Here is a 26,748-nt window from a genome sequence, read left to right on the forward strand (position 1 = left end):
TTTGATTATCCTGACTTCAGCACTTGCAGAGATATCGGACCGGACATACACACATACATACCCAGCCAGCCAGCCAGCCAGATACCGAAGCAAATGCAATAACCCCGCTGACATACGTGGGGCGTAGTTTATTACCACAAAACAATGCTAAATGAACACAAAAAGTGCAAAATTACCTGAAAAACATGCAAAATTGTCACAAAAATATATGTACGTGTCACAAAAGATGTAAAATTACAACTAAAAGGTGCAAAAATGTCACAAAGGATGCAAAATTACCACAAAGACTCAAAATCGACCCAAAAAGATGCTATATCGACACAAAAAGGTGCAAAATTATTGGAAAAACATGCCAAAATGCCACAAAAGATGCAAAATTCCCACTGAAAGATGCTAAATCAACACTAAAAAGTGGAAATTACATGTACACTTTGGACAATAATGCAGAAAGTCATACAATGGCCAGAGAGGAATAAGGAGTAGAAGATGAAACGATGGGAACAAAGAATAAAAAGATGAATATTATGATGCTCGTTTGTTTCCTTTCATCTTTCATTCATGAACCTCCAGATGAACAGAGACGAGATCAGACCAACAATAACCAATGAATATTCAGAGACTCCGACATACGCTGGAAAAATAATAAAATAAAAAAAATAGGTCTATTAATTAAAGGCAGACTGGTCCTGGGCTAGTGACCAGACAAAGAGTGATTCAGAAAACCTTGCTGAAGGGAAAGCCACCACCTCGCCTGGGTCAGAAAGACCGGGGCCTCTTCAGAGAGCATCTGGGGGCCGAGCCTTGGGGCCTCGTGGGACTCAGTCGGGTACAGCAAGAAAAAATACTCAGCACCGCTTTGTTGGAGTTCTATCTGGAGAACAACAGGGTCACCTCTCTGCAACTTCATCCATCTGTCCATTTTCTTCCTCTTATCCGAGGTCGGGTCGAAGAGGCAGCAGACAAAGCAGCTGATTCCAAACATCCCTCCACCCGGAAACGCTTTCCAGCACTTCCTAGAGGATCCCAAGGTGTTCCCAGGCCAGATGAGATATATAATCCCTCCAGTGAGTTCTGGGTCTATCCCGGGGACTCCTCCCAGGTGGATGTGTTCAGAAAACCTCCAAAGGAAGTCTTTCCAGAGGCATCCGAATCAGATGTCCAAACCACCTGAACTGGCTCCTTTAGAGGTGAAGGAGCAGCGAATGTCTGATCTTCTCCTCCTATCTCTAAGGCTGAGCCCAACAACCCCACAAACTTTCCCAGGGAGGCTGAGAAGTGTGATACCCCAGTAGTTGGAGCACACTCTCTGGTCCCCCTTTTTGAAAATGGGAACAACCACCCCGGTCTGCCACTTCACAGGTACCGTACCTGATGCCCACGCCACACTGTAGAGACGTGTCAGCCAAGACAGTCCAACAATGTCCAGAGCCTTCAGCATCTCAGGGAGGATCTCGTCCACACCTGACACCACTGAGGAGCTTCTTAACTACCTCAGCAACCTCTACCACGGATATGAACGAAGATTCCCATGAGTCTTCAGGCTCTGCCTCCTCCACAGAGGATGTGTTTATTAGATTCAGGAGTTCCTCAAAGTGCTCTTTCCACCACCCAACAATATCCCTAGTACGAGTCAACAGTTCCCCCTGAATGTAAACAGTCTGAGCAAAGTCCTGCCTCCCCTTCCTGAGGCGTCAAGCGCTTTGCCAGAACTTCCTTAAGGCCAACAAAAAGTCCTTCTTCATAGCCTCTCCAAAGGTCTAAGACAGTCTGGTACCAGGTACACGAATGAGCAACCTTTTGATCCAACATGTTGTTCATTATGTCCAGTCAATGGCTAGCACATAAGTCCAATAACAGAACACCACTCGGGCTCAGATTGGGCAGGCCATTCCTCCCAATCACCTCCTCCAGGTTTCTCCATCGTTGTCCACGTGAGTGTTGAAGTCCCCCAGGAGAACTTTAGAGTCCCCAGGCGGTACCCCTTCCAGGAACTACCCAGAGACTCCAAGAAGACTGAATACTGTGAACTGCTGTTCGGCACATAAGAACAGACAACAGTCAGAGTTTTCCCCTCAGAGAGGAGACCCTGTGGTTCTCCAGGGAGAAGTCCAACAAAGCGGCACTAAGCCGGGAGCCCGTGAGTATCCCCATACCCACCCAGAACCTGTCACCCTGGGCAACTCCAGAGAAGGAGAGAGTCCAACCCCTCTCCAGGGTTCTGGTTCCAGAACCCTTGATGTGTGTGGAGGTGAGCCCAACTATATCCAGTCATTCTGTTCTACCTCAGCTCAGGTTCCTTTCCTGCCAGTGAGGTGATGTTCCACCTCCCCAGAACCAGTCGATTTCCGACCCTGCAGGTGGTGGGTTTACTGGGTGGTGACTCTTTGCTACTTCTTTGTGCTCAGCCTCATGGGGGCACCAGACCTGATGAACTCCACCCACAAGCCTGGCTCCAGATGAAGCCCCGGCTTCCCTAACCCAGGCGAGGTGGCGGCTTCTCCTTTTTGTGCTGACATCAGGGTTTTCTGAATCGCTCTCAGTCTGGTTTCTCCCCCAGGACCAGTTTGCCTTGAGAGACCCTACCAGGGGTTAATGCCCCGGACAACAGAGGATCACTGGATCAGAGAGACACTCAAACCACAAAGTGGCAATTTGACTGGGGGATTTTAGACTTAATTTAAGCATTTTATCATTTTATCTGCATATATTTAAACTGAAAACTGATCTTTTTATGACCTTTAATTCACACACGGTGCACTCGTTAGGATGCTTTGATTAATTACAAACCAACAGCAGCTTTTATAAACTTCTAAATTCACACATTTGCAGCTCGTTAGCTGCTAATAAATCTGAAAGAAGCATTTATATTATACAGAGTTTAGTTCTGGATAATGAGAAGAATGCAGAATTTAATGTGAAGTAAAAAGTAAAGTTTGTGTTTGAGTCCTTACTGGTCCTGCAGGGAGGATGTGATGTATGGAGGCTTTCTGCTGATCTCGCTGCTGCTCCTGTATTTATGGAGGTGTTAAACGGCCACAGAGGACCAACACCCGGCAGCTTTTTAATCCGCCTGCACTGATGAGTTGCTAACGTCTGTTAAAGCCTGAAGCTCCAAGGACGGCCAGAGAATTATCCTGAAACCGAACGCTGCTGTTAATGAAGGAGGCAGAGTGTTGGTCGACAGAATAAACTCATCATTTACAGCATCGACTGCTTTATCCTTTAACCAATTAACTGTTTGACCCATAAAACTGTCAAAATATCTTTTAGTTTAAGGTTAAATTTAATTTACTCTCTATTAGTTTTTTCTTCTTGTCAATTTTAAACTGCAGTAAACTGCACAAAAGCTACAATATAAAATTAAATATGTCTGGTTTTGTCCAAAGATCTTCAGTTTACTTCCATAGAGGAGGAAATAACTCAGAAAATATTCACAATTAACAGGTTTAAAACACAGAATTTGAACAGTTTTTCTTTAAAAAAAAAAAAATCACTGATATCGATGCATCACTGAACAAAAGAGTTTACTATTTTACACTTAATTGATTGATTGTTGAATTTCTATATTTAAACATCCAATAAATCACTTTAATTTAACTTGCATTTGATGTGTTTGAAAAATATTGTTGTCACACTGTCGGCTCTTAATTGTTCATTTTCATAAAACTAAATAGTCTGTTGTTGAATGAAACATTACATTTGTGACCTGCATTGAGGAGGTCAGGGTTGATGGAGGGCAACGTACGCAAATACAATGCTTACATTAACAAAACTAATGTTATAAGAGTTGGATTATGTTCATTTTGTCATTTCTTACTACACTATACTATAAATATTATTTATTTATAGTGTTATAATACTCCAAAAAATTGAAATTATTGATTCAAACCAATGAAGGCATTTAAATGTGTTTCACAAGCAGCAAACTTTGTGCGCCCTCCATCCACCCTGACCTCCTCCGTCAGCCTCTAATGTTGCTAATAAGGGTTTTCTTCGTTTTAGTTTAAAGCTGCAACTACAAATAATTGGGTAAATTACTCAGCTGTTTATATTTTGGCTCCAATTCTTTCAGCTCTTACACTTGAAAGAATTACAATTTTAATCAACAGTTAATTTTAGAGTAAAAATTAAAAATTAGAATAATTTTTTTCCAAAAAATCAAGAATTTTGAGGTTGCACCTTTGAAAACTTTAGACGTTTTCTCGTTTCTTGATTAGAATCTGAACATCTTTAGTGGTTTTTGATTGGTTAATTAATTGTCAGCACGTCATTATTGGAACTTCTCCTGACATGTTTTAGATTCTCACATCTGAGACCAAAAACAATTGATTAAAAGAATCTTTGACAGCAAAGACAATGTTTTTTTTGTTTAAAAATTGCCTTAAAAACAGTAAAACCTGCAAAAACAGACTGATGCGAAGTGATTTTTGTTTTTAAGTTCTTATATTCCTTTTCATTACATCCATATCTGTGTTTTTATTCAGATTACAGAATTTATTGTTAATAATGTGAGAAAATGTCACTTACACAGAACTAAAAAGGCAAAAAATCTCAAATTTTTTCAGCTAAAAAAGCAAAAGTTTACAGGTTTCGTGTTCTTAAGTGAAAATTTGCAGCAGCTCGTCAACATTTAACGATGTTACTTTGAGCTTGTACAAATCTATTTTACTTCTCATTTTAACAGTTAATGAATGAAATAATTTTCACATCAATCAATAATATAATGACCCAAAAGCTGGCGCTCTGTGTGTTTGTGCATCTTAAAAATGGAGATGTGTCCATGGCTGAGGCTGCTGGCTGGACTTGTGTTGGCTGGAACCCTGTGGGACCCCGGATGGATTCTAAGCAGGCCTGTTGGGTCTTCTGGGACTCTGAGGGGCTCCTGGCCTCGGCTTTAGCCCCCCGATGGCTGCTCTATCTGGGTTACCCAGTTCTCGCTGTGGCCCAGATCAATATGGAAATAACAAGTCTGTCAGACGAGATAAAAATAAAAGATGCTGTTTCCTGTTAGCGCGTCTCTGCAGGAACTTTGTGAAGTTTTCATTCTGTGAGAAAGATGGAAAAAAGAAACTTTCAGGTATGTAGTATGTAGTCCAGGAGCTGAAACTTAAAAAAAATGTCCTGATGTATTCCCAGATGGTTTTGGTTGTGACCAAAAACGTCACAGGTCAGCATGCTGTTCGAAACGTGACAAAAACGTCATAGGTTAGTATGTCGTCCAAAAAATCACAAAAAACGTCATAGTTTAGTATGTCATCAGAAACGTGACGTCATAGTTTAGTATGTTGTCAGAAAGATGACAACAACATCATAGTTTAGTAAGTTGTCCAAAATGTGACAAAAAAGTCATAATTCAGTATGTCGTCCGAAAAATCACGAAAAACGTCATAGTTTAGTATGTCGTCCAAATCGTGACAAAAACGTCACAGTTTAGTATGTTGTCAGAAAGATGACAAAAACATCATAGTTTAGAATGTTGTACGAAAAATTGCCAAAATATCATAGTTTGGTATTTCGTCCTGAAAGTCACAAAAAACGTCATCGTTTAGTATGTCGTCAGAAAATCAACAAAAACGTCAAAGTTTAGTATGTCATCTGAAATGTCAAATCACCAGAAATGTCATAGTTTAGTATGTAATCTGAAAAATAAACAACAACGTCACAGTTTGGTATGTTGTACGAATCGTGACAAAAACGTCATAGTTTAGTATGTCGTCCGAAAAATCACCAAAAATGTTATTGTTTAGTATCTCGTCCTGAAAGTCACAAAAAACGCCATAGTTTTGTATGTCGTCCGAAACGTGGCGACAACCATTCAGCTCTACATGAATGAAACTGAGCTGACGGCTTTGTAAAAAGGGGAGATTTGTGCTGAGAGTTTAGATCATTTTAAAAACATGATTTAGTGTCAGAGGCAGAGCCAGCAGTGATGAGAGGATTACTGCTGTCAGTAAAGGAACAGGTGAACTGTTGGAACAGAGTGAACAAGCAAGCATTAGTTCCAGTACTTTCTATGTCCAAACCATAGCAGTGACCCATTTTATTTTTATCATTAACAGACCGTAAATACACAAAGACCACAATTGAAAGGGAACAGGATGAGATAAAAACATTTACCTTCATTACTGGTGTTGTCCAGTTTTAATAAAGTTCATGCTACTTTTATAAAATGATGAAAGTGAATAAATTGTATTTCTGTGATCTGTGTTTGATTTCTGTCTTTTCTCCTGTCATCCAGATGTTCAGAGGGAGCTGATGCCACATCTGGTCCAGCCGATGGAAGGTCTTGAAGTTCTCTGACTGAAGATGGTCCTCTGATGGATTTAAGGTTCAGATGCTCAGGAACAAACTCCACCAATGAGCCAACAGGGAAGCTTTAGCTTTATTAAATGTTGCTATGAAGCAGGAAGACTAAACTCTCCACAAGGATCCAAAAGAAGTTGGACTTCTACATGAGAGCTTTAATTATTCTTCATCTACTTCCTGAAAAGTTTGGTCAATGAAAAAGACAAAAACTCATATTTTCAGCTGAACTAAAGACAGACTTTGTGATTTTTCGGCTCACATGTTGTGTTGTTGTAAATTTACTCTTTTATCCCCCTGGAAACCAGTGTTTGTCCTGTTTTTACTCCTCTGTGACCCCAGACAGCCGGTTGTAATGTTTTTTGATCAACACACCATACTATGACGTTTTTACAGTGAAGGTTCTACTATGGAACCAGTTTGACATGTTCAGGTGTTCTTTGTGTGAAAACTCAGAGATTTCAGGGATCAGAAGGTGGTTTTCAACTTTCTTTGTTAACTTTCTGCTTCAACTTTAAACTAAATTTCCTTCACTAAGCCAGCCCTCTGGACTTCCAGTAAGCTGTGTTCCTATTGGCTGTCCAGGTGGCTGCTTGGTGTCATCAGGAACACCTGAGCAGCTCAGTGTCTTCCTGCTTTATGTCTGCAGTCAAACATTTCCTCTCCTTCTCTTCACTGAACCGGGTTTGGCTCTGTTGCTTTAGTTTGTTCTTTAGGCGTTGGCTTGCAGCTTCCAGCAGTAAAATCCTCTTTAATGTGTTTCTTGGTGTGTTTTAGGGCTTTGTACTGGATAGTTGTTTTGGTAAATTTGGTTCTTTAGCCACAGTTAGCACATGGTGCTAATGTGTGCAGTGATTAGTGGGTTTGGTGCAGCTGAGTTGTGTCTTTATCTTGGCTGTAGTGAGTCTTTAGAGGTTTTTGGTTGTTTGTGAACCAACGTTGGTTGTCCAGAAGGTAAGAGTTCCTGTCCTGATTCTCTGTTTAAAGAGCTTCTCTGGTAGGCTGCAGGAGACTTTAGCGTTTGGGTTGTGCTAGTTTGGTTTTTGTACGCTTTCATTTGGACGACTATCTTGAGGCCCCTCCATGTGGTTTAGTGAGGTTTTCTGGAACAGTTCTACAAAGCAACCTGCAGCAGAAGAGACTTTGAGAATTTTTAGGAAGTTCTGGAGAGCAGACTTTAGAGCAGCACAAACATTTGTCAGCAGTTTGAGCAGGAGAAGGTGAGCTTCAGAGTAGAAATGAGAAGGAAACCTTGTTGACCCGTGTGGTGAGGTCCTGTACCAAGAGTTTGAGCAGGTTGTGAAGAGTCTGTAGTTCTTTGGTCTGAAAGCACCAGAAGAGTCGACTCATTAAAGGAGAAAACAGGAGATATTGTTGGTTCTTCTGTTGCTCTGCAGTTTCCTTAGACTGAATATCAAGTTTCTATTTTAATGATTTACTGTGTGAGCCCAAGAAGACTTCAATAAACTCCCTCCATCCCCTGAACACATTTTATTACCATGTTAAATCTGTTTTTAAAATGTTTTTGAGTTTTAATCATAGTTTTTTCTCTTTCCTTGTGTAGTTTTGTCATCTGTGTGAAAGGTTCTAAACAAATAAAGTTGAATTGATAAACTGAATAAGTGACTAACTCATGATTGTGACAACAGAAGTATTTTTATTGTGATTTAAGGGTTTGTTTCAGTTTTAAGGTTGGGGTTAAAATCTGGACAGAAAAAAATAAATAAATTACATAAAAAAAGCAATTAAATTAAAGGAAAAAAACATTTAATACAATAAAACTTTTAAAAAGAAAATTAAACATTAAATACTACAAAATTATATCAAACAGACAATATTTAACTAGATAATTCAACAGAAGACAAAACATGTAATCATGAAATTTGACATTGTTTTAGATAAAAATATTAAACATTAAAGATGAAATAATTTAGATAATTAACCATTTAAAATACAATTAAACAAGAAGAATATTCAACATTTGAAAAATACAAAACATTTAATTAAAAAATTAAATGTTTAATTAGAAAATTAAATTTTAAAGACAATAAAACTTTAAATTGGAATTAAACAGAAAATACAATGAAGCATTTAAAAATAAAATTAAACATTAAAAGATGGTAAACCTTTTAAAAAGAAAAACCTTAAAGATTTAATGTAAAAATTAAACATTGGGAAAGAAAAGGAAATTTTTCAAACAAACCGATAAAACATTTGAAAAAACAACAATTAAACATTAAAAAGACAAAACATTTGAAAATCAAATCAGACATTAGAAAAGAATAAAATGTGAGAAAAGAGCAAAACTAAAGATTTAAGAAGAATCAAACTAAAGACAAAACATTGTAAAAGACACCAGTTAGACTTTAGAAGATCAAATTAAACAGAAGAGACGATAAAACGATGAAAAAGAGCAAAAACAGAGAAAGGTCTTAAAGCGTTTTCTAGTCTGAAAGTTGTTTCTTCAAACATTTCCTCTTTCTGTGTTCTTGGTTTGACTGTGGACAGATTTACTAAGAGCTCATTTCAGAAAACTGCTTTCCAGATAAAGTCTACTAGTAGTTGAAGGCATCGATCAAACTAATGTTACCTTCTGATCTCCACAAACTTTACTGTTCAGTGAAGAGAATCAAAGTTTGTTCAGGATTTCTAAAGAATCCACAGGTGAAGGTCTGAGAAGAACTCAGATGGATGGTCTAAATGTGAAGTCAAGACTCATGGTCACAAGTTTTAAGGCTTCTGTTAAACAGAAAGTTCAAACTAACAGAGAACTGCTCAAGAACTTAGAAGATTTCAGTCCTTGGACTGTCTGAAAGTTAAATCTAACAGAGATCTACTGTGGGACTTAGAAAATTTCAGCCCTCAGACTGAAAGCTCAGGTCCTGAGGACTTGGGAGGTGTGGAGGCTTTGGAAAGTCTTGGAACTGAGGGTTCAACCCTCCAGCACAAAGGCTGAAGTCCAACCTCCTGAGAAAAATGGTCGAGTTAAGAGTCGAGTTTAAAAAAAAAACTCGAAAATGACAAAAAATTGATGATAAATACACACAAAAAAAGAAGAATTGGTATCTGAGTGAGTAGCTCAGGGGGTAAGAAGAGAGACTACCAAGTGGAAGGTAGCAGGATCAAGACCCACCACTGGCAGTTTTCTTTCTGTGTCTTTGTCGAAGTTTTTCAAAAAAATTAAAAAGGGTCTGGTCTTGAACCAGCAACCTGCAGCTCCATAGGTAAACCCTTAACTCAGTGAGCTACAGATCAGATAAACAGAAATATACTCGTCGTCCCTTTGACATGGTAGTTTCCAAGTGACTACATGGGTGGAGCCAAGGCAGAGTCTGGGTGGAGTCAGGGTGGAGAGTAGGCTGGGAGGTGGGTGGCGGCCTCCCCCACTCTACTCCCCCACCGCCCACCACACCTTCCCCCACCCAACGAGTTTTTCGAAAATCCGAGTCTTGACAGGTTTTCCAGAGTTTCTGGAGTTTCCACCAGGTCGGTGGCAGAAGTTGTCATGAAGAGGTGTTGAAGTCGGCGAGGATGGAGTGACTTTTTACAACGACTAGAAGAAAGACGACTAGAAGAGCAGGTCTTTAACCAGCATCCCTAAAATCCATGGAGTCGCTCCAGAGAAATGAAGGGAGGTCAACTTTTATCAGCCTCCATCCAGATGTTCAACTTGATATCTTTACTTTGAGATTTTTAGCACCACAAACCTTTAGTATCACACTTTATGATCATTTATCAGGACTTTAATGGAATCCAGCAGCAGATTTAGCTTTTGTTCACAAACTTTATTCTTGTTGTTGTGGGACTGCAGGACAGAAAGTTATTTTAAGTTATTTGGTCTCTTAAAAACCAAATAATAAACTGGGTAACTGCACTTTAATCTGGATGGATGACACTGAATTAAACGTTTTTTTGTCCATTTTTGGACGACATACTAAACTATGATGTTTTTTGTCCATTTTCGGACGAAATACTAAAGTATGACGTTTTTTGTCGATATTCGGACGACATACTAAACTATGACGTTTTTTGTCCATTTTCGGACGACATACTAAACTATGACATTTTTTGTCTATTTTCGGACGACATACTAAACTATGACGTTTTTTGTCCATTTTCGGACAACATACTAAACTATGACTTTTTTTTGTCTATTTTCGGACGACATACTAAACTATGACATTTTTGGTCCATTTTCGGACGACATACTAAACTATGACTTTTTTTGTCTATTTTCGGACGAAATACTAAAGTATGACGTTTTTTGTCGATATTCGGACGACATACTAAACTATGACGTTTTTTGTCCATTTTCGGACGACATACTAAACTATGACTTTTTTGTCTATTTTCGGACGACATACTAAACTATGACATTTTTTGTCTATTTTCGGACGACATACTAAACTATGACGTTTTTTGTCCATTTTCGGACGACATACTAAACTATGACGTTTTTTTGTCTATTTTCGGACGACATACTAAACTATGACATTTTTTGTCCATTTTCGGACGACATACTAAACTATGACTTTTTTGTCTATTTTCGGACGACATACTAAACTATGACGTTTTTTTGTCTATTTTCAGACGACATACTAAACTATGACTTTTTTTGTCTATTTTCGGACGACATACTAAACTATGACATTTTTTGTCCATTTTCGGACGACATACTAAACTATGACGTTTTTTGTCCATTTTCGGACGACATACTAAACTATGACGTTTTTTTGTCTATTGTCGGACGACATACTAAATTATGACTTTTTTTGTCTATTTTCGGACGACATACTAAACTATGACGTTTTTTCGTCCATTTTCGGATGATATACTAAACTATGACGTTTTTTTGTCGATATTCGGACGACATACTAAACTATGACGTTTTTTGTCGATATTCGGACGACATACTAAACTATTACGTTTTTTCGTCCATTTTCGGACGACATACTAAACTATGACTTTTTTTGTCTATTTTCGGACGACATACTAAACTATGACATTTTTTGTCTATTTTCGGACGACATACTAAACTATGACGTTTTTTGTCCATTTTCGGACGACATACTAAACTATGACATTTTTGGTCCATTTTCGGACGACATACTAAACTATGACTTTTTTTGTCCATTTTCGGACGACATACTAAACTATGACGTTTTTTGTCCATTTTCAGACGACATACTAAACTATGACATTTTTTGTCTATTTTCGGACGACATACTAAACTATGACTTTTTTGTCTATTTTCGGACGACATACTAAACTATGACGTTTTTTTGTCTATTTTCGGACGACATACTAAACTATGACATTTTTTGTCCATTTTCGGACGACATACTAAACTATGACTTTTTTGTCTATTTTCGGACGACATACTAAACTATGACGTTTTTTTGTCTATTTTCGGACGACATACTAAACTATGACTTTTTTTGTCTATTTTCGGACGACATACTAAACTATGACATTTTTTGTCCATTTTCGGACGACATACTAAACTATGACTTTTTTTGTCTATTTTCGGACGACATACTAAACTATGACGTTTTTTGTCGATATTCGGACGACATACTAAACTATGACGTTTTTTGTCGATATTCGGACGACATACTAAACTATTACGTTTTTTCGTCCATTTTTGGACGACATACTAAACTATGACATTTTTTGTCCATTTTCATATGGCTTTACTAATCTAAATCTTGTATATCTTTATATACAGTCTATGTCTCCTCCATAGGACCTGTCAGTTTTTCCAGACCAGACTGTCAATCAAGTAGCCCCGCCGCCTGGCTTTGCAAAACTTTATCGCTCTATAAAAATTCAATATTGATTTATTTTAAGATCGGCCACCTGATTTCTCATTTTGACCATGAAAACTAACAACCTAATTATATAAAGTCTATACACCGTACTCTGTTTGGCTCCACACTTGATGATGACCACTTCCGGGCTCAGAAAATGAAAATACGGACCTTTTATCGTTTCTGTCTCTGATTTTATTTTCTTGTTGTTGTAAATATAAAATGAAAATCAAAGCATTTTTAAAAAAATTTCATAAGCCAGTTATGTTATACTGTGAATAACAAACTTGCAGACAACAGTCCAATAATTATTCTTTATTCATGAGGATTAGATATCTGTGAACACTAATTTGCTTGATATTTGATATTGCAAAAAAGGACATTGTGATGTTGTAAAGAACAGTGTTGGAGATCAGCCCTTTAACTGAAGTTCTCATATTTGTGAAATTTAAGTTGTGATGGAACTGTTTCCTTGCAGAGGAAAAACAGATGATACTGCTATTAGAAAGTGCAACACCTTTTATTTGATTTTTTTAAATTTAATATGTTTATTTCTTTGTTTACTTCATTTTTAAGGTTTGGATATCAATGAACACTTATTTGAACAGAATATAGATTCTGATATTGTAAAGAATAATGTTGGAGATGTGCACTCATGTTGGAATAAATCAATATATTTAGAAAAACACAGAATTACAAGACAAGGTTAGAATTACATGATTTTAATAGTAATAGGTCGTGATCTAAAGTGGGCCAGTCTGAGGCATGAAAGTCCAGTGCTGAAAATGAGTCCCGCTCCGGCCCTGGCGACAACGTCATAGTTTAGGATGTCATCCGAAACATCACATGACATATTTCTAATATGACATGTTACAGTATGTCATGCTATATAATATGACATTTTGTTCCACTCAACAAAAACTCAAACACAACCACAGTTTGTCAGATATTTTTAATGTGAACGTCATCATCCAGTTTACAGTGACGTCACAGCAAATTATAAAAACAGATTCCAACATGGTGTCATGGCTGAAGGATGAGACGGAAAATCAGCAAACACATCCAGAATACGTCACAATGTATGCAAATTATACAGAATATCATCAGGTCTGATGTATTAGGGGCAATATGTGCAGTCGCAACTCTTAACAGATTTATTCTTTTATAATAAGTAATAATAAGACTGAGCTTTTTATCGTTATTCCATTACAAATATAAAAAGAAAATGCATCCTATATGAGCAGAAGTCATTTTGAACAACTCACAACGTCCAGGACACAACTCAAACAGAAAAAGGGTTTACAGAGCATTCAACCAATTAGTATTTTGTAGATTGTAAATTTTAAAAATCAATGGCCCAAAATCAGATAATGTTACTTTAGACTTTTGTAAAATCACGAAAATGTCAAATATTTTTGGGTTAACTCCAATTCGTGATGGATCGTTAGAAAACAGGGAAAGCATTGTTCCTGTGTTGTTTTCAGACTTCTTCAGATGTTAAAAGCTTTGAAATGCTCTTAAAAACTGAATGTAATACTGACTATAGCATGTTTATTTTCATGTTTTAGTCTGAATACAGTAGGTTCGATCTGCTACACGTTCCTAAATGCGGAATATTACACAGCATGAAACCCGACATACATACATATTCATTATAATATTTCTTCAAAAAAAGAGTATTACATCAATATTTACATACAGCAATATGTGTAGGTTTGTTTTAAATAAAGAGCTTATGTGGGGCAGTGAGTGAGAACAGACAGTAATAATAGAAGGTAGAAAAATAGATCTCCTCCCTTTTGGATCGAAAGCTAAAATCACACCTGAGATCAACCCGAGTTTCCCTTCTCCAGAAATAATACCAACTTTAATCATTCATACTTTCAAATTTGACCAAATATTAAGAAACACGAAGGTTAAAATAAACAAGGACTCTACTTGAATGATAATTTATTTGCGTTTCTGGTGTTAAAATTGGTGTGAACTTTGGGAATTTTCACACCTTTCTCTGTTTGGCCTTGACCTCTGACTGAATAAACTATGAAAACTGTTTCTGTCACGTATTTTCAGCCACATTTTGGAGATTTTCATTTGAAATAAGTGTTAAAAACAGCAATATTTTTAAAAAATATTTCCGTAATTTCACAAGTTTGAAGTGGATTTGACTTTGTCTACAAAGAGTTACAGTTTTTTAAACACCTTTTAAAAACTCACTTGACTGCTGTGTTGGTGAGATTTGAGAACAGAAGTGTTTTAAAACTGTGATCCCCGTGAAGTTTTATCTACTTGTGAGTTTTTCCCTGTTCTGTCTGAAGCTCTCGACTGGTTAGTGAAGTCTTCAGCGTCCGGTGTAGATGAAATCTGAGGAAACAGACAAAAAAAAAAAAACACAAAGAGGTGAGTCATGTGATAAATATTAAAGGTTTGATGGTTTCTAAAACTCAGAAAACTATGAAATAATGATGTGCTGTTGGCATGTTATATGACATGTTTTACTATGACCTGGTATAATATGACATGTTATGGCATAACATGACTTGTTATTATATGACATTTTTTATTATGACTTTCTATAGTATCACATGCTATTATGTGACATGTTATGACATTCGATAATATGATGTTATGGCATGTTATTATGACATGTTTTATTCAGACCTGGTATAATATGACATGTTAAAATATGACATATGACGTTATATGACATGTAGTTTAACATGTTTTAATATGACCTTCTATAGTATGACATGCTATTATGTGACATGTTATAATATGACATGTTATAGTATGACACATTGAATTTTTGGATATAAAACATGTAACTAATGTTTGTCTTTATGAATCAATCTGCTGGTGAACGGCTTCATCGATGGAAAAACTAAAATATTCAGTTTGAAATCTGACGACACAAAGAAAATAAATCAGAAAATCAACTGAGAAGTTTGAAGCTGCAATATTTAGAAGTTCTGATTGGAAAAAAATATCAGTTGATGTGTTGATTAATTGGTGCAGAGGGACAGGAAGTCAATCAGCAACAACCTCCAGTCAGAATGTTTGATTTGTGATTTTGGTACATCGGTTTCCTCTTCGGTTCTTCTTACCACGGCAGTACTCGGGGTTGAAGTTTTCATAGATGGGGTAAAGAGGATTCTCCTGTTCGCTGCGATGCTTTCGGGCTCTCAGGACGTCACGAACACACTGATGCAGGAAGGCGTACTGGCACTAAAACACACAGATTACAGGCATTTAACAGTTAATCATCGTTATTACTAAAAAAAAACTATAAATATCGTACATAACGTGGGATAGAGATACCTTTAATACTGTATTTAAAGAAAGAAACATTAACAGATATTTGCAGTTTTTTGAGAGAAAAAGTGCTAACAAACTTATGCTCTTTTGTTTATACTGGATTTAAATCAGCAAAAAGATTATTTTATAGATGTTCATTTATCTGAAAGAAAAGGTGTATCTTAAGGATCGGGAAAAAAAACTATTTTACACATCTTTCTGTTTTTGTTTGATTAGATGAACATTTTAACTTTCTGCTTGTAAATTAAATTAGAATTAGCAAAAGTCTTAATACTAAGTCCTAATGGACAACAGTTTTAACTTCAGTTCAGTCCAATATTTACCAGTATTTTAAACCCAATTTACTACAGCAGAAGCAGCTGTTAGAGCTCTAATTTAGTACAATATTACAACTGTTTTAGCTCTAATGTAGTATGACATCTAACAAGACTTTTAGCTTTAGTTTAGTCCCACATTTACATTTGGTTTGAATCCTATTTTAGGTTGAGTTGTGTTTTTGACCCAGTTTTGTCCTGTTTTCTGTTGTTTTCTACTGATTTGGACCCTCTCCCGTCCAGTTGTCCAGGTGAACGGTGTGCCGGTACCTCGGTCTGGACCATGTGTTGACGGTGCAGCCGGAGGTCGAACACACAGCCGTAAAGGTCGATGGTTCCTTTGGAGTCCAGCTGCTGCAGAACCCGATCCAAGGCGATGAATGTCCCTGTACGGCCGACTCCAGCACTGACAAAGACAGAAGAACCTCTCAGAACCCAAACAGAATCTGTCAACAAGGAGGACGTAGCTGGATGGAACTAGTGAGATCTTTAAGATATTCTGAATGCTCTACCTGCAGTGCACGACGGTGGCTCCGGTGCTCGGTGATCGGTCTACGTAGTCCCGGACCGTCCGGACGAACTGGATCAGGGACTGGGTGCTTTCTGGGACTCCGTGATCGGGCCACACGGTGTAGTGGAAGTGACGCAACACCCGAGGATAAGTACAGCCGCTCTCCTGTTGGGGTTATTATTAAAGATTATCATCATGTATATTGGTAAGATATAACGTTTGTCCATTTTCGGACAACATACTAAACTATGATGTCTTTTGTCCATTTTGGGACGACATACTAAGCTATGGCGTTTTTTGTCCATTTTTGGAGGACATACTAAGCTATGACGTATTAGTCGATTTTCAGACAAAAAATGACGTCCTTTGTCCATTATGGGACTACAAACCCATATGACGTTTTTTTGTCCATTTTCGGACGACATAGTAAACTGACATTTTTTGTGTTTTTGGACAAAAAAGGACGTTTTGTGTCTATTCTCGGACGACATACTAAACTATGGCGTTTTTTTGTCCGTTTTCGGACGACATACAAACCTATGACGTTTTTTGTCCATTTTGAGACAAAACATGACATCCTTTGTCCATTTTGGGACGACATACTAAACTATGACTTTTTTTGTCCATTTTCGGACGATATACTAAATTATTACATTTGATGTCCGTATTTGGACGACATACTAAACTCTGACAATTTTGTGCATTTTTAGACAAAATACTAAACTATGACCTATTTTGTTGATTTTCAGACAAAAAGTGACGTTTCTTGTCCATTATCGGACGACATACTAAACTATGATTTTTTTTGTCCATTTTCGGACATCATACTAAACTATGACGTTCTTGTCCATTTTCAGACAAAAAATGACGTCCTTTCTCCATTATGGGACTACAAACCCATATGACATTTTTAGTCCATTTTCGGACGACATACTAAACTATGGCGTTTTTTGTCCATTTTCAGGTGACATACTAAACTATGACGTTTTTGTCCATTTTGAGACAAAAAATGATGTCCTTTGTCCATTTTGGGACGACATACTAAACTATGACGTTTTTGTCCATTTTGAGACAAAAAATGATGTCCTTTGTCCATTTTCAGATGACATACTAAACTATGGCGTTTTTTATCCATTTTTGGACATCATACTAAACTATGGCGTTTTTTATCCATTTTTGGACATCATACTAAACTATGGCGTTTTTTTTGTCCATTTTCGGACCCCATACGAAACTATGACGTCTTTAGTCCATTTTCAGATGAAATACGAAACTACAATATTGCAAAATTGACCTTAGTGCATCTCTAGTTGTGTGTTAATAGACTCCCTGCATTAATAGAGAACTTTGTAAGAACAGAAAAGGAATATTTATAAAAAGTCATACAGATGTGATCTTGAACTCCCGGATGGTCCACTCAGGCAGGACGGACTCTGACAGCATCTGAATGACCAGATCACCATAGTACAGAGGTTCTCTGTCTGCAGGCCAGTACTGATCACACTTCACCTGGAAACAGCATTTATTCAGGTTAAAACCTCACCAACTTTAAATCTGATTAACCTGCTAGAAATGGACCAATAGTTTATTTAAACTGAAATTACTACAATATGATAATTTTGCTCTAATTGAATACAACACTAACAACTGTTGTAGGTCTAATTTAGTACAATAATATACATATATTTTACATTTCTCACCCGTCCTTTCTCAACACACTGCGTCACCATGACGACGTTGTAGACGCCATGTTCCCAAACCATCCTCCAGAAATCGTCTTTGGTTCCAGGCAGCGGCCCCTGGGTGGCGATATACTCCCTGCGGTAGTTATTACCCTGCAGGTAAGAGTATGGAAGTGTTAGTTTGGACCAGTGAGTGTGTTTGTTGTGTAGATGTTTGTGTTCAGTTAATGTGGATGTTTGTGTTTGTACCGGGATGTAGCTGGCGTTGATGTAGTCAGAGCACGGATCATCCTCCAAGTACGATAGCTTCACTCTGGTGGAATCATCTGAAATAAAAGAGAACATTCATGAGTCTAAACAGCCTCTTCGTTTTTACTGTTAACTTGTCATCAGTATGGAAAGCTGGTCTCCGCCAACTCCTGAAGCAAATATCTGATCAGTTTATATTAAAAAAAAAAAAAAAAAAAACGCAGATGAATGACTAACACAATGTCTGCTTTGGAAAATGACCATAGATAACATATTAGCTACCTGCCATTACATCTAACAGCCACAAAGCATTATCATCAACTGTCTTTAAGCTCTATTTTTGGTCTCTACCAACTCCTGAAGCTTAGTTTAGTAAAGAACTGATTCCACAATGTCCGATGCTGTATTGCTTTAGAAAAGTGACACAGCTAACATATTAGCTACCTGCTATCACATCTAACAGCCAGACAGCAACTTTAAAACCCCCGTTTAGTCCAACAGTCACTGTGTTTCACCAACTCCCAAGCCTAATGGCGTCTGCTTCAGAAAACTGATGTGCTACCATGTTAGTATTTTAGCTCGGTTTTTGTTCTCCACCATCTTCAAGCCAAAAATGAGCCAGTTTGTAATCTAAAAAAGACAATTACTAATAGTACAATGTCATTAGAAAATTGACATGGCTAACATGTTAGCAGTCACAATACTCTTGTAGCTCCATTTCTGGTTTCCACCAAAAAAGCTAGTCTAAAACCTTCAGATATTTAGTTTACCATCGTAGCAGACTTTAATCCATTTTCTTAACAGTTACTGCAGATAAATATTATGCTAATCACTGTCATTTATTTGAAACTTTACAATCATCTAAAACATCAAATCTTCACATTTAACCACTCTGAGCCAGAAAAAAGTTATCGAAACTATTCAGTTAAATTTCTTTCAGTCGACTATAATTATTTTTTATTATTTCGTTATATTTTAGCCGATTAAAAATCAACTTTTGAGGCTCTTTTTACCTTCACATGAATGTCTTTCAGCAGCCAAAAGGCCTGAAGTTACTGACTGATGGTGAAACTGAGTATTTGTTCTGCATTTTGTGGCGTTTCGAAAACCGCAGCAGCTTCTCTCACGTCTCACAGGTTTTAGGTTTTCTGAGGCTCTTATTGCTGGAAGTGAGAATATTTATTAAATGCTAATTGTGACTCACAACAACAGTGATTCATTTTAGCTCTGACAGTTAATTATAGAGTCGCTGCGGTAAACGCCTCCAGTCACAAATCAGATCGTTCTGTTGGTATAGAAAAATGGTTTTCGGTTACACGCGACTGACGCTTAATGACTTTACTTACAGGAAAATATCAGGCGCTGATATTCACTGTAAACAGCTTCATCATGTTCTGCAGCCATGAAAACATTAAAATGAGATGAGAAACTAATGGAGGAAATAAAATGGATTCATGTCGAGTCGTAAATATCAGTCATGAATCTGAAGCTCGTTTTTAGCATAGTTGAAAGAATAATGGTAAAAAATAAACGTGTGAATATTCATATTCTTGATATCACCTAATTATTTATCACATATGTATATACATACAGAGTCTGAGTTTTTTTAGATTAATTTCTTCAGATAATTGGATGTCACGACAATACAAGACACTAGAAGGATGCTTCTTTTTCTTTACTTACAGTTTTAAAATCTTTACTAGTATAATAATTTTCGGTTCTGTTGAAATAAATCCAAACATAAGTTCATTACCAAGATCCTTCCCTCAAAAAATACATCCAAAAAAGTACTTCTCAGCTGTTCTGTAACTTTTTAACTATTTTTTTTCTTCATTTTTAGGGTCAGGAAGAGGAAAAAAGCATTCTTAGGTCACAATTAAAGCTGCAACTATTACTAATTGATTGAAACATTTATTCAAAATAATTCGAAAATCTTTAAAGTAAATTTTGAAGTAACTGCTAATGCTAATTATTCTCCAGTTAGAGATTCTTAACTGTGAGGATATACTGTTATATCTGCCCCTTTACATTTTTACATCATAACTAATACTAGAATGACAGAAGTTGAATTTCTCTGATTATCTTATAAAAACTGTAAAATCTACATCTACATTCCCCAAGTGTCTACATTTGCTACAAACACTGGGAAAAAGTAAGTCTGCAAATTATAGATATGTAACTGTTTGTTAAAATCTTTTTACACATTCATATTACAAAACACTGCCTGCAGTTCAGCCGAACGGGGAATTTGTTGTGTAAATGTTGGGTATGGATTTAATCTTTGTTTTACAGAATTTTGAAGTAAGTAATTTCTTTTTGATTTTTTTAATGCGAGACATTTAGAATAAAGCGATTTTGATGAAATATCAAAATTTTAAGTTTAATTTTGGCTGTGTTCTCCAATCGAAGAGCATGTAGAAGATAAAACATTCTATTAATTCCTTTTTTACAGTTTCTGACTGTTGCTATTTGTGATGAATTTCATTTTCTAACACGACTTTCAAACCCCTAAGCCGGTTTTGTGGTTCAGACGGTTCATTTAAATTGTGATTTGTTGGTATTTTGTGTGTCGGCTGGATATCCTAAGGGAAAAAATACAGAAAAAGACGGAAGATAAAGGAAAGAAACAATGAAATCAGGAATAAATGGACAGTAAACGTTCGGGAAAAGAGAATATTTTAAACAGAAACTATATATTCAGTGTTACTTTTTTATCGTCTGCATGTTTGATTATTAATATCTTTACAAGCTGCAGACGTCAGTGCATCAGTGTTGCCATGGAAACGTGCTGTAAATTAAAGCTCTTAACACTATAACAAGAATAATAAGTTCTCTTTTTTTTCTTACTTGACAGACTTTTACAGGCAATAAATTATTATCATTATATTATTTTCTGACTACTTCTTCGCTGTATTTGAGAATTAAACCGTTTAAATCTCCAGACGTCCTGCAGCTGAACTCACATGGCAGGATGTTGTTGTATCGGTTCTTTCCTCGGTTTTCAGGCAGTCGGGCGACATCCATAGTCTGGTTGCGTCCGACGTCTTTGAGATCCTGCAGAAACGATGATTAATTTTGATCTAAAACAGTTCAGTCTCCTTTAGAACACGACACATCTTTCTATTAAACAACTTTTCAGAGGTTCACAAAAGGACAAAAACATGAGCCAAACGACAAAAGTCAGACAAAAACAACTAAACTGACAAAACATTACACAAATGTGACACAAAATGACAAAATAAAACTGATCAATCTATTTTTTTATCCTATATATGCATTACTACATTATTTTATTTCTTAAACTGCCATCAAGTTAAATAAACTATTTCTATTGGTTTGCTACAACTTCTGGAACTATCTTGGTTATTACGGATCACAAAGAATCTATCACAAATAACTAATAAAACATAGTAAAATAACAGTCATAAAAATGTAAATATGATTATTTCGCTATAATTCTGTCTGTATGTAATCAGAATGTAAACATAACTCGCTTAACTGTGGTTCAATCCAACACTGTTACAGACAAATTTATCGTCCACTGACGTGTTCAAAGCCTAAAGAGTTTAATCAAAGTAACAGATAAAATAAATGAACAAAATATATTCCTAATAATTAAGAAACCTCCAGTGTCTTTGGATTTTAGATTTTTTTCAGTTTATTTGACGACGTTTGAATGGATTCATGAACAAAACAACGGACAACTAGTTAACCAAGTGATGTGTACTGCAAAAACTCAAAATCTTACCAAGTCTGTTTGTCTTATTTTTAGTCAGAATGCCTCATCCCACTCGATTTAAGATAAATTCACTGAACAAGAGATATTACAGCAATATGGAGGACTTGTTTTAAGACAACATATCTTAAATATCTTAAGTCAAACAATCTGGAAATGATCTTGTTTTAACCCTCGTGTCGTCCTGAAGATCAAATTGACCCGTTTTAAAGTTTAAAAATGTGAAAAAAAATATTTTCACAATGAAAACTTCCACATTTTCAACATTTTTGGGAATTTTTTGAACATTTTTTGGTGGGAGAAAAAGAAATGTTAAAAAAAAGTTTCTTTAAGAACATTCAGAAAAAATCAACCAAAATCCAGCGAATTTCGCTGGATTTTGGTTGATTTTTTTCTGAATGTTCTTAAAGAAAATATTAGAGCTTTAGATATTTTTAGGATTTTATTGGAAGATTTTTATTCATTTTTTGAAAATATTTACAATTTTTAGATTTTTTTTAAAATAAAACTTTTCAGGGAAACTTTTAAGGGATTTTCTTCCTGAAGATTTTGCAAATTTTTATAAATATTTGGATTTTTTTCAGAAAAGGAAACAATATTTCTGGGTGCCGTAAATGAGGACAACAGGAGGGTTAAGACACCTAATCTTGACAGTCCTGGTAAAATATAGATTAAAATAAGTTTTCCCAGCTAATCTTAAGATCTCAATGTTCTAAATATCACATCTTATTTCAAGCCATTTTTCACTTCTTCTATTGGCAGATTTTTTCACTTATTTCAAGGTAAAAGATCCTTGAAATTATTATTTTTTCCTGTTTTCAGAGGGGCATTTTTCACAGTGTGTATGAACGTTTATCGGTTTGAGGAGTAACATCAGGATAATGTGTGAAACTTAAAGGTACAAAAAGCTCATTGTTAGCAAATCTTCGCTAAAGTTGAACTGCGGTGAGTTTTTGTTCTACATTCTCACAGTTAAATATAAAATTACCTCAAACTCCTCCGACAGCAGGTAGTTGGAGTCGGCCTGGAGTTTGGAGAGGTGGGACTCGAAGTGAGCGGCTTTGATTGGACTGAAGCGACAGACGGGAAAATATAAGCTCTCCTGTGCATTATTAAACATTTATATGAAAACAATAAGCAGAAGATTCACCTGGTGACTCGACGATTACTGCAAAGAGAAACAGAATAAAGTTATTATTCATTCTGTGATCCAGTCAGTTATAAACACTTTAACTGTGGTAATAAACTCAGCATGCGATTCATTTCATTCAAACTTTATTTAAACTCAGAGCTTATTGGGGTATGAAGGCCTCATTTATAATACAGCTGTGTAAGAAAATAAATGATGCAGACACAAAAATAGGAAACTTGGACAACAATAACAAAAAAATACACATAAAAACACAAACTTTAGAACATTTAAGTTCAAAAACAACTTCATCAGCTAAAACAAGAACAGCTGGAAGTTAAATAAAATGAAATTAATAAACTAAAGCATGAAAACTAGTCCAGATTGAGATATTTTTGCAAGTTATTTCAGGTAAAATCGGATTTTTCAAGCAGAATAATCAAGTTATTTGTGCGTATTCTCATTAAGAGACGGTCATGAGGTGAAATAAGGAGGAAGCAAACTGACTGAGTCTCATAAATAAATGAAACTCAAGATGAACAACTACAACTCAGTGATGAATATTAAGTTAGAATGACAGAAACCAGAAAACAAAGAAAGTTGAATTTCTCTGATTATTTATCTGACAGAAACTTGGAATCTATGTAGATGTACGGCAATTTTCCAAAAGTCCACGTGTTACAAATGCTGGAAAAAATAATTCTATATATTATAGATATTTAACTATTTACATTTTAATCTGTGTCTTATGAAACACTGCCTGCAGTTTGGCTGAATGGGGAATTTTTGTGATGTGAATATGAGTCAATAAAGCTGGAAGTTTAGAAAATACATAATCTAAAACATGAAATGAGTCCAGATTTAGATATTTTTGCAGGTTTTTCCAAGTTGCAAAGTGGTTAAAATGAGATTTTCCAAGCTCGGTACTGCAGAATGATTCAGCTAATTAAAAGTATTCATATTAAAAGACAATAATGAGTTAAAATAAGGAGGTAAGCAAACAACAAAAGCCCTATAAATAAATAAAAATCAGGACGAACACAAAACTCTGTGATTAATACTAGAACTATCTAAGTTGGTGTAGTTCTTTACTAATTTATTGATGATAGTTTTTCGAATAATTTGAATCTGAAAATGATTTCTGGTGTCAAACTCTTCATTTATTGTGACGAAAAGCTGCTGGAAGCTGTGGTGAAAACACAAACTCGTGTTTTGATGAACAGCTGAAATACAAGCTCTACTGGAAACTAATAATTCGCACATATCGTGAGCCAACGTTGGATCGGACTCACCTCCGGACGCCGACATACATCCCTGAAGCTGGAGCCTCCTTCCACATGCTCATCCTCACCACCGGGTTCTCCTGGACGGCCCTGCACACCCACAGAGGTTAGACGTTTAAAAGTTCAAAACAAATCAGAACAGTTAACTAGTTAATGTGTTTACAAAATACACGCAATTAAGTCCGTAAATTAGCTTCGTACGACCGCGATTTAACGGCTCTGAGGTGTGACATTTACTGGAGGCTGCGATGTGCCACCAAACGTGTTGTACAAAGTCACTAATGTTTAACTTCTTCAACAGCCAATACATTTCTTTAGTGTCTGAAATAAATGTGGTCATTTTACTTCCAACAGTCCACATGCACTGCAAGGATTAAAAAGTGGCAGGAAATCCAATTCTGACTCGTATCCAAACCTTTAGCATTCATTATCTACAGAGTTGTAATTGAAATAGTCACCAGAGAACTTTGGAAGAGCTTCAGATCTCACATGACTTCCATTTTCAAAGCCAAAAATCATTGGGATGTTCTAAAATCTCCAGATATCCTGTGCTGCTGATCAATAATCAGTAAAAATGTGTCGCAAATACCAACATATATTAACCCTTTACGCTTCAGTGCGTCGTAGGTGTACCGCCGGCGGTACACCTACTAATTTGCATAGGAATTTCAAGAATGTCCGACGGCTGCAAACGCGATTATACAAACACTATACGCGATGGAAAGCTTAGATTCTCATGAATCCGCCGGTATAAACCACTTTCAGATGTGATTACCACAGCGGGTGAGAAAAACACATTTGTCCGACAAAAACGAATATTCATCCATCCGTTCTCTATACACGGCTTCAACGCACACAGCGCGACTCACATTTCCGGGTTCATTATTACACACAGAAAAAAAGATTCCACAAAAAACGGCCATAATCCAACCTTTTACATCCAGACAACACAAGCCAGTAAACTATTTTGTCCAAAACATGTCCTGGAGTCGGTATAAAATACCCGAATCGGTCGTTTTCAAGGAAATGCACCTCGCGATGTGCGTCCAATATTCCCTGTATTTTTCGTAATTTTTTTAATTTAAAAATAGAATATTAGCGATTTTTTTGTACTGAAAACGGCTGGAATTGACCGAAGCTTAAAGGGTTAAGAACTGGGTACTAAGGAATAACAGAACATGCTTGTTTGCATGACTTTGGAGTCCTACAATCTCCAGATATCCTGTGCCGCCGACGTCCACCCACACTGCTCAAAACGCCTCCAGGATAATCAATAAAATGACTGATAAAATGTGTCACAAATAGCAAAATAAATGAAGAATGTCATGCTACAAATGTGTGCTAATCATACTTGTTTCTGGGAACTTTGGAGGAACTTTAATTTGTACGTGCTTTCCATTGACGGACCAAAACGCAGTGGAAAGTCCTACAATCTCCAGATATCCTGTGCTGCTTGTTTCCGTCTACTGTGCTTGACACACCTCAAAAATATTCGATGAAATGTTTGATAAAATGTGTCACAAAGAACACCGTAATGATGATGATAACGGTGCTACAGAAATGCTCCAACCTGCAAATCATATCCTCTTTACCAGATATAAGGGAGAAAACAACGTACAAATGACACTTCCCAATAAAGCTGTGCTTACATCGTAAAATCTACCAAAATAATTGCAAAAAATTGAACATGTTTTTGCATATTGTTCAGCCCGAGCACAGACTGATGTGTAGGCTAGCTAGCTAGTTTTACACTCACTTAAATGTTACTAGTTTAAGATGCAAATTACCCTACTGTTGTGTGTTCTTTGTGTTTATATTTGTTGTTGACTATAATAGACACACTGAAAACATTAGTTAGCATAGCAGCATTAATGCTAAAAACAACCCATAATGTTTTACACTGCCTCTGTTGATTTAAAACAACATCCAATGTTGTAATCCTGTATTGTTTTATATAAAATGATCCCTGATGTTAATACAAAAATATCTTATATTTAGGTAGGTACGGTAAATTGTTTGCGGGTAGATATATGACTGTAATGAGTGTAAATGTGTTTATGTACTCACACTTTGCGTAGTCTTTGTCTGTAGACCAGCAGGGAGACGATTGCCACCATCATACCAATGAGGAACATACCAGCGCTCAAACCCTCCACAACGCCACCTAGAGGCTCTGACACACAACAACACATCAGTAAGTAAGAGTCGAGGACAAAGTTTGGTTTAAGTAAATGTTAGATTTAGGTTAAGAGCCTCTGAAGTGATTGAATGCATGAATGAAAAACAGTTAAAAATCTGACAAATATTTGCAGATTTTTATGAGAATTTTTGCTGCTTTTTTTTGTCAAATATCACTTTAAACTGTAAAAATAAGAGGGTGTGGTGTTTTTAGAGTTTTAAGTTGAGCAGAAAAAGGCTA

At 36.4% G+C, this 26,748-nt stretch overlaps 1 protein-coding gene across 1 annotated transcript in view; it reads right to left on the minus strand.

The window, feature by feature from the left end:
- Nucleotides 1–13,050: 13,050 nt before the first annotated feature.
- The window catches only part of ptprb (protein tyrosine phosphatase receptor type b), a 49,339-nt gene continuing 35,641 nt past the window's right edge, over nucleotides 13,051–26,748 (minus strand). The window contains exons 29-40 of the mRNA XM_022212222.2: nucleotides 26,397–26,502; nucleotides 24,339–24,419; nucleotides 23,068–23,085; nucleotides 22,906–22,987; nucleotides 21,145–21,235; nucleotides 18,182–18,258; nucleotides 17,951–18,085; nucleotides 17,637–17,759; nucleotides 16,252–16,415; nucleotides 16,010–16,145; nucleotides 15,215–15,335; nucleotides 13,051–14,474 (exon numbers count right to left, since the gene is read on the minus strand). Of these exons, the coding sequence (XP_022067914.2) occupies nucleotides 14,452–14,474; nucleotides 15,215–15,335; nucleotides 16,010–16,145; nucleotides 16,252–16,415; nucleotides 17,637–17,759; nucleotides 17,951–18,085; nucleotides 18,182–18,258; nucleotides 21,145–21,235; nucleotides 22,906–22,987; nucleotides 23,068–23,085; nucleotides 24,339–24,419; nucleotides 26,397–26,502 (1,157 nt within the window). The 3' untranslated portion in view covers nucleotides 13,051–14,451. The remainder of the gene's footprint in view (nucleotides 14,475–15,214; nucleotides 15,336–16,009; nucleotides 16,146–16,251; nucleotides 16,416–17,636; nucleotides 17,760–17,950; nucleotides 18,086–18,181; nucleotides 18,259–21,144; nucleotides 21,236–22,905; nucleotides 22,988–23,067; nucleotides 23,086–24,338; nucleotides 24,420–26,396; nucleotides 26,503–26,748) is intronic.

The sequence above is a fragment of the Acanthochromis polyacanthus genome, chromosome 1, assembly GCF_021347895.1.
Source record: "Acanthochromis polyacanthus isolate Apoly-LR-REF ecotype Palm Island chromosome 1, KAUST_Apoly_ChrSc, whole genome shotgun sequence".
NCBI lineage: Eukaryota > Metazoa > Chordata > Actinopteri > Pomacentridae > Acanthochromis > Acanthochromis polyacanthus.